The sequence below is a fragment of the Halichoeres trimaculatus genome, unplaced genomic scaffold, assembly GCF_033239565.1.
Source record: "Halichoeres trimaculatus isolate MK-OKI-2021-1 unplaced genomic scaffold, fHalTri1.1 fHalTri1_scaffold_15, whole genome shotgun sequence".
Classification (NCBI taxonomy): Eukaryota; Metazoa; Chordata; class Actinopteri; order Labriformes; family Labridae; genus Halichoeres; species Halichoeres trimaculatus.
Window position 1 is genome coordinate 5825779 of NW_027437193.1, and position 12818 is coordinate 5838596.

The following is a 12818-nucleotide window of genomic DNA, read 5'->3' on the forward strand; positions in this document are numbered from 1 at the left end:
TAGTTTCTGTTTATTATCTAAGTTAGAAAAAAGTTATGATGTCAGATCCCCTGAAAAATTCTTAAAACTGACTCACGTGTGGGGATGGGTACCAGTTAGGTACTCTTATAGGTACCGACCAAATTCTGTCAAAAGTACTGGGTACCAATTCATGTAAACTCAAAAGGTGCCATGTTTAGGTACCTAAATGCATCCTTGTAACTACGAGGGAATGGAAGAGTAGGGGATTTTCCATGCTGGGCATGAACACAGCATTGCACTGTTACATACTGAAGAATAACTACGCTAAATTGAAAAGAATTTACATGTTATTTTTAGACAAATTGATATTTTTTACCAAATAAACACAAAAAAGTATCAAAAATTGGTACCAATAAGTATCAATTTAGATTGCCAGGTACCGGGAATCTGTACCATATCGTTTCAAATGTGAAAGGTACCCATCCCTACTCACTTGTGACATTCTTTTTGGGGGAAAATATGGCTCTCCATAAAGTCTGCAGACATTAACATCATCATTCAACTTTATCACTTGGTCTTGTGTGAAAAAAGCAAACTTAAATTACTAAAATTGTAAAATAATCTAATCGAGAGAAAAGCATCTCATCCCAGACCTACTGAACTGGCATACCTGTGGTTAGTTTTCACATATGAAAATACTATATGAAAATTATAATACCAAACAATTGACAAAGGAAACACTAAATTTTTAGCTTCTGTAATTCCAAATCAGGTAAGAATGAGACAACTCTTCACTAACCGGACTCCTGGATTAAAAAATATTCAGAGTGTTGCAACAAACTGGCAAACTTGCTCCTGTCCAACTGATGTCTTTGCAAATATTTTAGAGCTTATACATAAACATGAACATAAACGGATTTTACATCATGATAAACGGTTTCAGCAGCTTAGGCAGGAACTGAGGTAGGTCTGATACTTCCTTGAAATAACTGTGATATTTTGTCAAATGAAATTCATGTTTAACCATTACTTTGATTTAATCTACTATCGATACCTACAGACTTGTCATTTTTAACTTCCCCTGAGAAGCTAGCCTCAAACAGACTTTACAGGATATTTGGACCAAGCTTCAAAAACCAGCGTCATGAGATGCTGTAACCGTTATTAACTGGACCCATTTGCCAAACAATAAATTGCTGGTGTTTGTTTTTTTGGCTTGTTTCTCAGGCACAGATTCAAACCTCCACTGGACTCTCACCATGGAGCCAAATGTGGCTGATGCAGATTTGAAAACCAGTGAAATATCCTTCACGACTGGCCTTCATCGTGTACCAAACTCTACCAAACACATGGAGGAGGAAACACTGGGTGTAAAGAGTCAGATTAACACAGAGAGATGAAAAAAATAAAAAAAGGGGATTTAGAGGGAGTCACAAGTTTTGAAAAACGTTCATGTGGGGTCTCAGGTGCAGCAGCAAGCCAGAGATAATAGCCCTGTCCTTTTTCTCTGTCAGTGTAAAGACAACATTACTCAGCCAAGGAGAAACCTACCAGCTACGTTGGCCACATCTGCGGTGCTGACGTTCTGGGTGTTCAGACCCACTTTGAAGGTCACAGCGGGGCCCACCACCCTGTGAAAAACACACACAAACACACACGGTTAGAAGAAAAGAAAAAGAGAGTGTGTTTTGTTGTCTCTCAGCAGCAGGAGGAGAGATGTTGTGCTCATTAACGCTCAGCCATACATGCTGCTTGGAAAAAATAAAAACAGCTTTAACCTGTGGTGATCCTTTAGGCTGCTGCAATCCCCATCACCACGCTCAGATAACCTCTTGAATCTCAATGTAATGCGCCTGGCGGCATTTAAGCACGCCGGGAAATGAAGAAGAGGAGGGGGGGGGGTCGAGGATGAGAGGATTTTGTGGTCATCAACGAGAGGACGCTCCGATACGTGACTCTCAGATGAGCAAATGCATTTTCAGCGGCCTTGTTTGAGAAGCATTTACATTTTGATTCGTCGTGAGGTGATTGCAGCGCATATTGTGGTGATAGATGTAAATTGAGGGTGACAGAGAAAAAGAGACGAAAGAGGACACGAGTAGAAAAGAGACGTGAAGACATCTGTATTATTTTCCTCGCTGCTTTTCTTTCCCCTCCAACATTCATGCCAATAAAGCAGCATGAATCGAACTCAGAGGGAGCGATGGGGAGAAGGTGGGTGGTCAGAGGCAGAGCGGAGTCTCCCAATGTGATTAACCTTTTGTTTTTCCTCCTCTAATTCAGACTAAAAGCCCAGCAGGAAGATATATCACCAGGATCCCCTCCTGGAAGCATTGTGCGCTGCTATAGGAAGTGACTGCCGCTGCAGGAGCACAGTTAGAAAATACATCACGGAGGAAGCAGGTCGTCTCCTAAAGCGGCTCAAAATGTTTTTCAGGGATTCAGAAAAGTGTCTTTTGTTTCAGGTTGATGGATTTAAGCAATTGTACTTTCATTTGGAGCGTTTTTACAGGCTGTGGGGTCTGCCTCTTCAGAGAAATAACTGAAGAAAATGTAGAAAACAATCATTTTCATTTGTAGTTTGGTCTTTTATTTCGCCTTGGTGAAGCTGTTTGTTAAAGACCTGTTTTTCAGCGGAAAATGAGCAGCGAGCATAAACTGATGGTATCTAAAATAATATTTCTCTTTTCATTTCCAAATATGTTTGACAGTCTTTTTTTAGCCCTTTCCAGCTTGGTGCACAAACATGTAAAAAAGGTGGGGATGGAAAATGACAGGAACTGAAAATCAGACAACAACAAAAAAAGATGCAGGCATGCAAAATGCATATGAAGGTGAACAATGGTGAAAATACTTGCAAACTGCCAGAGCATGTGCGGACAAAAAAAAGAAAAAAAACAGCACCACCTGTGCGAATGTTTTCACCAATCCAGAAGAGGATGACATATTTAAAACTTGCAAAATGTGTTGCAAGGATTCAGAGAAGGAAGAATATCTGAATGTTTTAACACAATAACCCTTTAAAGAGGTGATTAAGTTTTAAAAAAATGAAGATAAAAAAGATACATCAGTACTAAAAAAATAGAGCAAAGTTTTAAATAGCAAGAGCTGCACAGCTTGTTCGAAAACTCACACAGGAATTCAACGAGATCAAGATGAGATTTGCTCAACTCACGACATCACCAGTTGTTGATTCCTTATTAAAACAAACTTGGCAACAAGGCTTTTGAGACGAAATGGGCCACAGCAGTGAACTGATGGCCGACAAGGGCCAATATACCCCATACGTTTTTGGGCACCAGTTAAATCAAATTAGTAATAAATGTTAAACTGTTAGCGTTGGATTGTACACCCACTAATAGGGAACGTGAGCTGGTTTAAGCCATTGTGAGACAGGTTTGTTTTACCCTACAGGTTGTCATACCCCCCCACCCCACCCCTTTTTTTTACACTAATGTCATGACTTGGGTAGTTACCTGGATATGCGGCCAAATTGGAAGTACACAAACAAACGTATATATTGAAATGACGGAGATAAAAGTGCATAGTGATTTTTGATTTTAAGATGTCTTTGGCTCCAACAAACATGGAAAAAATGCATGGGTTACTCTAAAACTCTTTGTTAAGGACTCGGCCAGCGTGAGAGGCTCACTTTTCAACACTTTAAAAAAGCCTCTGGAAGACACTGAGTGTTACTTATAGGCTACTTATTGCCGTGAATTACCTCTTAATCAAAGTTATTCTCTAGCATAACATATTTATTTTACTAAAGTGTGATTTTCAGACTCCATAGACAGAGAACATGACCTACTTGGCAGGAAATGCTGTGTAAAGACTCAAATGTTGAGATTAATGACAGATTATTGTCCTGGAAATCCTGATGGAGCTTAGCTAGCTACAAAACTGTTCTATGTCCTTCAGACAGTTCTTTGTGGCAGTTATTTACAATTTGTGGGACAATAATTCTACCTGTGAACTTAATTGTGTTGCGTTACGTGAAAACACTCTATAAAGTTTTAACACAATAACAATTTGTTTAAACACTATAAAAAGTTGCATGACGCTAGTAGTCCCAGGGAATTTGCTAGTGAATCTGATTTTCAACCAGAACCAGTTAATGACACAAACGGAGAATCTTTCGTAGACCAAACCGTCTCTATTCAGTCCAGTCTTTGTGATCTACACAGGTTGTGAAGGCTAAATGCACCACACACTGCATGGATTAATACAAAGCTAGCTGCTGACTCTAGCAAGGTTCCGGAATGATTCAGTGTTCCGGAATGCTCTGCTGGTGCGAGTCTTAAAGAGACAGTAGCTAAAATGAGGCAAAGGCAGCATCCTGAGATACTGAACTTATTTTTTTTCAGTAAATCATGTAAAGTTAATGAAAAACTAAAAGCGAATAAATGATTGCATCAGCATCCAACAAACCAATGAAAGTTAGCACTTGGTGTTTGTGGATTTGTGTATGTGTTGACTCTTAAAATCCTTTTTACCGCACACTTTCTCTCTCCAGGTAACAAACTCCAGAGTTTCAGCCTCCGTTTGACGCCCCAGCCATGCATTTTTTAAACTATTATTGTGTGTTTTTAATTGGGTTTCTTGGGGCCTGAGGTCAGTGAATCAGAGCAAGAAACAGCACCAAACTCACATTCGCTTTGTGCGGTCGTAATGTTGCTCTCAGATTTCAGGTAAAATCACGAGCTAATTACAGCCAGTCCAATTAATGATCCCCAGGAGGAAACGTGGTAAAGCTAAGCGCTGGAATAAGAAGAAAAAAAAGCAGGAAGCAACTTTTCTTCTTCACTATTTTCCACCTCAATGCACCGACACGTTCAGTGGTGTACCGGCTTTATTCCACTTAAAATCTGCTTTGTGTCGCTGCTGAAACCATCTGAGGGGCTCCACACAAACATTCAGCTCACGCTCTCTGATTTCTTATTTCTCCTCTGAGCGATGACGCTGATAGATTTGTCAGATCTATGAAGTGATTCATCAGCCGGCGCAGGGGAAGTGTGTGATGAAGAAGAAAAATCACTCATGTTGAGCTGATCATGTATCCATCTGCCACACAGAATGACTCCTGCACAAAGACACCACATTCAAGACCTCCATGTTCAGGTCATTCCTGGACAGGCTCATATTTCTTAACTGGAGTAACGTATACTGGAGTTAATGTTTCAGTCCTGATGGATCAGAATCTACTGGGCAAAGTGAGCAGGTGATTATGCAAATTAGAATCCTGACAGGGTGAGCTGGACTGTTGATTCTAATTCACATAATCTCTGTTTACCCTCAATTTACTGTAACTGAGGACTTTTTCACGCTGGCAAACCGTACCGTGCTCAGGCATGCTTCAACCCTAAAGCCTGGATCGTTCAGACACGCGTCAGAGAGGTGGGTTTCAGCACGGTTTACTCCATGTACGAGCACAAGCACGCTGACAGCACGTATGATCCATGACGTATGATCGCCAAGGGGCAACATCCAGTTAGTAAAAATGAAGCCTATGTGGAAGTGCTAAAAGTTGCTGTTCATCAATCCGCTTGAGGCTGGCTGCAGAAAGACCAGAAGTCACGTACACACCCAGCCATAAAAACAGACTTTTACAGCATTAAAAAGCATGTTTACAGCCTGGTTCAAAAAACGTCTTGGGTCTAAAACGCTGATTTATCTATCAGCACACACTGTGCGGTGAGTGATTTTTTTTCTAACTCCATGGTTTAGAAGTTATTAGGATTATTTGATTAGAAAGGAAACTTGCAGCCGGTGTCATACTAAATGTGGCTGAGTCTGCCGATTGGCTTCATTTCCCGGTTTCAGGAACAGACAGGTGACGTCGCAGAGGCTACGTCCATGTTCAGTCCAGTCGATGAGGATCACCGCAACCGTTCCTATTGTCAACCATTTTAAACAGTAACAGGGTGTTAGAGGGCTGTATCTGACCAAAACGACTTAATTCAAGTCAAAAAGTCTCTAAAGTTGTAGCAATGGAGATCACGCTTCATGTAAGCAGGCACTCCACGATGATGTAGGCGGGCCATGCATGTGTGTGACACCGACTGGTCCAAAATGAAGCAGCCAGGCTTCTTACTGGTTTTAACAGACAGCGTCACATCACTCCTGTCCTTGCTGTCTACGGGCTCGCTGTACGTTGACACCTTAATCGCCACCTTAGATCCTTGGGTGAAGCTCTGCTGGTCGTTCTGAAGTCAAGACTCAAATCAGAGGGTGATCAGGCTTTTTTCACTATCCTTTCCGAGAAGATGAGGCTGGCAGAGTCAATAACATCTTTTAAATCTCTTCTTAAAGCTCACTTTGACAGACTTGCTTTTATGTGATTTAACCCTTTTGATTGTATTTTAATTTCAATTTACTTAATTTGGTTGTAATTCCACTCGTTGTGTTATTGGTTTACTTTTTTTCATGTGTAGATGTACTTGTGTACATTATGTAGACGTACAGACCTAGCTGTATGTCTACATTTTTGTGTGTGTGTACACACACATTATTTTTTGTCTTATGCTTTCAATCATGGGCTTGTTTGTTTGTTTTTATTCTTTTATCTCTTTCTCAGTACCCTTTCTCCTTTTTTTACCTGATGTGACCCCCCCCTTATTTTGTCGTCTGTATAACATCTCACTCACCTCTAACCTGATAGTCTATTCTCAGATTCTCTGTCATTTTTTATGAGTCAAAGCACTTTGTAAATGATTTGTTCTTAAAGGTGTTATATAAATAAAGTTTATTGTTATTCAGTGGCGTTTTCTCCCAGAGGCCAAGGGAAGCCATGCTTCCTCTCTTTTTTCTGACTGTAGCTGTGAATTAATGAAAACACTCCTTTTAACAGTTTCAATAATTCTTCTGTGTTTTGCCACTGGTACTTCTTCCTTATTTCTCTCCTCTTCTTATTGAGAATTTTACAATGTGTAAAACAGCGCCCTCCTACATGTTATGTGGGGAATGAGTGGTGAAAATACGATACTGCACACTGTTGTCTGCAAGGAAACCAAGCCGAGAAAAAAGATTAACCAATAAGATGAGGCTGCGGTCATGACACTGCTCACCTGTGATTGGCCAAGACTGTGTCAAGGGAAGCCAGCCTGTCTTTGGCCTCAAACCAATCAAATCACAGTGTCGTCATCATCAAGCCACTGAATGAAATCAGGGAGATTAGCACGTTAGCAGTGTGCATGAAGCGGCCGGTTGTGCATTTGAGTGGGCGGTTGAGTAAATTAATAAGATGTTTAAGCAAAGTCAAGAGGACAATGTACGTGTCTGAAAGAGTGAGTGAGGGTGGGAGAGTGAAAGGGTGCGTGTCCGTGTCCAAGTAAGTAAAATGAGCGCTCTCTGGGCACTCTAACAGGTCGTTCCGTTACATGTAAAAGCGATATACAAACTGCAACATAGTCTTTATGTACCACACTCCCTAAAAATCATACAGATTAGAGGCTTTGTCTCACTTGGCTTCCTCAAAAAAAATCCCCATGCCACGCCACTGTTATCGGCACAATATCGGTATCGGCTAATAAAAGCTAAAAACACGTTTATCGGTATCAGCAGATATGAAAATTTCTGCCGATTGTCACAGCCGATAAGGTGCTATTCAGTTAGGATTATTATTTTTTTCCATCTGAAAAATAAGCTCCTTTAATAAAATGTAGCACTTCATTTATTTGCACTGCAGAGCTCTGTGTCTGTCACCAGGTTGTTACAGTAGCTCTAATATAATCAAATGCAACTTGGTAATGTTTAAAAATGCATTGTACATTTAAAGTTCATGTGATCTAAAGTAATTAATTTTCTGTATTTCAATACTGAATGTCTTGAGTTTGAGAAAATAATACATTTCTTATTTATGGTAAAATCAAACGTTTTTTGTCTTGTTTTATGTGTGTTTCTTAAACAAATAAGACCGTCACAATTAGAGTAACATATAAATTCCAGTACAGGATAGACTTAGCTTTCTTTACAGTGAAAAAAACAAACAAACTTGTGATTATCGGTATCGGCCAAAAGGGGTTTCGATATATCGGCATATCGGATATCAGCAAAAATTCAATATCCCGCATCCCTAATTATAACTATAATAACTCATACACTTACACTAAACAGACGCCTCTTTCTAACCACAGTGAGGTAAGCTGTGAGCTACGAGCTGATCTTCATTAGTACAAACCGTCCTGTAAACTGGACGATCTGTAGTGAACTCTGCATAGCAGGCTGTGATGTGGTCCTCAAAGCTGTGTATGAACTCCTGACCTTCTGACTGTGAGGCTACGACTCAACCACTGTGCTACATGCTCCCATATTAATGCTCCTGTGTTGGTTTAACTTCAGCAGTTACCAGATCAGACTTGACATTCTGTTTGTGCAGTTTTTACCTCTTATGTTTGATTTTTAATGGTCTGTTTTCATGATTTGATTTGATTCTGTTTGATGAGCACTTTATTTTTTTTCTTTTGTTTTGCTGAAATGTTCATTGAAAGTAAACTCAACTTGTCTTGCCTGTAGAAAAATTCGGTTTTAACTCTGAAAACTTGGGTTTATGAAGATCTTCAGTCTCAAAATCAGGCTACAGTGAAACACATATGTAAAGAGTAGAGAAGAAAGCAAGTCTGAAAATGTCTTTTTCATGCATGGAAAAACGTCAGCTCTATCAATATGACTGTGCCTTGATGTTTTATATCAAACTATTTTTGAGTCTACATTTGTGAAGTGTTTTGCCATTTTTTAAAATTTTCTTTCCATCAAGAAAAAATAACAAATTGATGACTAACATCGGGACAAAACATTAGCAGTATTCTGCCCTAACAACAACTCTTGGTTTGATCATTTAACATCCAGTCCATCATCCTCTTCACCCTCATCATCCTCACGCCCAGTCAGCTCAGGCTCACTCTCTCCTCCTACTGGCCGCTCTTTGTAATGACCTCTCATCTCAGACACAGACATTACATCACCTCAGCCCTCCTGTTCAAAAAAATAAGACAAAAAAACATCCAGTCTACTCTCAGTGACAGTTACGCAACAGCCATCATTATTCGGCAGCCAGCTCCAGTCAAAGGCTCCTCCATGCCTCCCACATCAGCGCTTCCCTCCGCCCTCTCCATCGCCCTCCACCACTACAGGGCCAGCTCGGCAGCTAAAAACATTTCCAAGGCCGTTTCTGTGAAAGCGCTCTCCGTCAGTATTATCTAATCAGTATTGAATTGTTCCAAATGAAACGTAAGGGTGTGAGTCACTCTGCAGGTTTGTTTTGTGTCCTGGCTCGGTGTGTAGGCTCGCTTTTATGATTCATTTGTTGCCGATGTGGAAGTTTTAGCTGCAGGCTGGCTGCTGCTCTCTGGCTCCGGCCCCCTCGAGAGGAAGCGGCTCGAAAAGGGAAGTTTTGTTGCCTTTTTTTTTTTTTTTTCACTGAGCTGAGGTGGCACAGGTCGCTGCTTTGTTCGGAGGCTTTTTTGTTGTTGTAATATGCTAATCTGATGCTGCTGCTGTGTGAGGTGTGAGGCTGAGCTGCCTGCAGGGCTGCTGCCCGGCTAATGGATGGAGGAAACTTTGAGCAACGGCTGAGACGAGCCGAACATATCAGAGGGAGTAAAAAGGAGGGGGATACATTAACATTATCACAACTTCATACAGTTAACTCCGGTCATTGTAAACACAGCTGCATAAATCTTTCTGAGACGTCTACCTGGGAGAGATGTTTTCATGTGTTTGAAGAAAACTGAGATAAATTGACTTCCTTCTCTGTTCTTTCAGATTTGAAGAGTTAAAGGACACTGCTGACAAAACTTTCAGTTAGTTAGCTTGTATTTAAGACAGTACATGCACTGATAAGGTGAAGAATATTTCTAATCAGCCAATCACATGGCAGCAACTCAATGAATTTAGGCATGTAGACATGGTCAAGACGATCTGCTGCAGTTCAAACCGAGCATCACAATGAGGAAGAAAGGTGATTTAAGGGACTTTGAGTGTGGCATGGTTGTTGGTCTGAGTATTTCAGAAACTGCTGATCCACTGGGATTTTAACCAACAACCATCTCTAGGGTTTACAGAGAATGGTCCCAAAAAGAGAAAATATCCAGTGAGCAGCAGTTCTGTGGGTCAAAATGCCTTGTTGATGCCAGAGGTCAGAGGAGAATGGACAGACTGGTTGGAGCTGATAGAAAGGCAACAGTAACTCAAATAACCACTGGTTACAACCAAGGTCTGCAGAAGAGCATCTCTGAACACACAACACGTCCAACCTTGAGGCAGATGGGCTACAGCAGCAGAAGACCACACCGGGTGACCCTCCTGTCAGCTAAGAACAGGAAACTGAGGCTACAATTCACACAGCAACACCAAAACTGGACAATAGAAGATTGGAAAAACGTTGCCTGGTCTGATGAGTCTGGATTTCTGCTCCACATTCAGATGGTAGGGTCAGAATTTGGCCTCAACAACATGAAAGCATGGATCCATCCTGCCTTGTATCAACAGTTCAGGCTGCTGCTGGTGGTGTAATGGTGTGGGGGATATTTTCTTGGCTCACTTTGGGCCCCTTAGTACCAACTGAGCATGGTTTAAAGTCCACAGCCTACCTGAGTATTGTTGCTGACCATGTCCATCCCTTTATGAGCACAGTGTACCCATCTTCTGATGGCTACTTCCAGCAGGATAACGCTCCATGTCATAAAGCTGGAATCATCTCAGACTGCTTTCTTCAACATGACAATGAGTTCCCTGTACTCAAATGTCCTCCACAGTCCCCAGATCTCAATCCAATAGAGCACCTTTGGGATGTGGTGGAACGGGAGATTCTCATCATGGATGTTCAGCCGACAAATCTGCAGCAACTGTGTGATGCTATCATGTCAATATGGACCAAACTCTCTGAGGAATGTTTCCAGTACCTTGTTGAATCTATGCCACGAGTTAAGGCAGTTCTGAAGGCAAAAGGAAGTCCAACCTGGAACTAGCAAGGTGTGCTTAATAAAGTGGCTGGTGAGTGTAGTAAAATCATGAGGAAGTTCTTCTCCATGTTTCGCAGAAAAATCTCACATCTGCTACAATTTTTGTGTTTTTGGACTCAATTATTCCCTTTAATCGCTCTGTCTCAAAGCTTTCTCCAAGTTGAGCTTAAGCTTTAATGTATTCCATATGTATTTATTTATTTACATGGATGTTTCAGGGGAAGAAGCGCTGACCATATTGGCACGCTTTGAGCATCAAATGGCTTCAGACAAGAGACATAAAATAATAAATATGTGAAATTGAAAGATCTTTTCTGTGTGATGAGAAACTGGAGGTTCATGAGGTTGAAGAAGCTCTGACAGCGAGCTCCTGGTGGTGTTGGAGCAGGGTGGTAAAGCCAGGGGCATGCTGGGTAAATCAGGAGTGTCAGCAGGTTCAGTGTCAGTGCAGAGTCTTTGTTTCTGGGCTTACTGACTCTGGTGGAGGTGGCTGTTGTTGCCTCAGCGGTGAGGAGCAGGGCGGCCCTGGAAATTAAGCATGGCGCCTCTGACAAATTGTCAAGGCGGCTCCCCCTGCTGGGCTTTCACTGCGCTCGCAACAAAAGAGACCCCCGGCTCCCTGTATCTATATCTCTCCCTCTCTGTCGCTCCGTGGCTTTCGCTGCCTCCAATCCATCACTCTCCCCCGTGTAAAGCTCCCTCCTTTCATTCCCAGAATAGGAGAACAAAGACAAAAGGTGCATTAGGACAGGGGAACAGTACGGGCCACCCAGGGACTCAATCCAGCAGCCCGGCAACCCCACGAGGTGCCGGGCGGAGGGGGTGAGGGATTGTGTGTGAAGGTATTTGCCTGTGTGTGAAAATCACACCATGCCAAGCCGACCAATCCCCACCTGTCCACACACACAGACTTTCATGAATGTGGACACAGATTTACTCTACCTCTGTCTCACATTTAAAATCACTTTTTGGAGCAGCTGATCTGCTCTGAAGAGAATCTCTGAGACAACAAAGTCTGATAAATGTTGTCTCTCCTCTCAGCCTGCGGACTTGAAGTTTTACGTGTAATGCAGATACCACAGGCGCAGGATACCATGGCCCTCCTTCAAAGGTCTACTGAAGTCTATGTCTTGTAAGATCAGGGCTGTTTGGTTCAAATCTGACAAGTGGGTTGTAAAAGTTTTAGCAGATAAAAGACGAGAACAAGGATCTCTTTGCATTTTTGGAGGTGAGAAAAATTTCCTGTGTAAGGGTTTTACTTTTGTGGTGTGACACATTCAGATCTGAAGTCAAGCAGTAATTTTGTCCTTTTCAGCACACCATAGTTAAGCAGCCGCAGTGTCTTCCTGCTTGCCACTGCTGCTGAAAAAGAACAACCCCACAAACTTTTTAAATGGTAAATGTCACTTTTAAAAAACTCTGATTTTTCATCTAACAAGTCAGAAGTGATATCTATTTTGCGTCAGACTGCATAGAACATCTTGCAATCACCAAAAAGTCTCAGAGAAAACACTCTTAGTGTTGTCTACCTCTAAGCCCTTTTCCACCAAGCGGATCAGTTCAGTTCACCTCGGTACAGTACGTATTTTGTGGTGTTTCTTATGACTACAACTGAGACAGGTCTCCAAGTTTGCAACCCATACCGTCCCACTTTTTGGTGCCTTTCTGTTGGGGAGCCAGACATACTTAACTGACCCCAAAGTGGAGCTAGCCATACTGCAGTGTGTTGATTGGTCAAAAGAATCGTGACCTGTGCACTGGCGGTAACAAAGAACAACACATAACCCTGCCATGTTTTGATTTCCAGTCAATTTTCTGGGGATAACTGTCTTTGCTGGATGTCTTCCATTGCTGCTCTTTAAGTGAAATGAAATTTACCCTTGGGGATCATGAAGT

General features: G+C 41.7%; 1 protein-coding gene across 1 annotated transcript in view; it reads right to left on the reverse strand.

The window, feature by feature from the left end:
* LOC141804092 (receptor-type tyrosine-protein phosphatase N2-like) overlaps nt 1–12818 on the reverse strand; it is a 238389-nt gene that overhangs the window by 166939 nt on the left and 58632 nt on the right. Inside the window, exon 11 of the mRNA XM_074688343.1 lies at nt 1513–1592. Coding sequence (XP_074544444.1) covers nt 1513–1592 — 80 coding nt within the window. The remainder of the gene's footprint in view (nt 1–1512; nt 1593–12818) is intronic.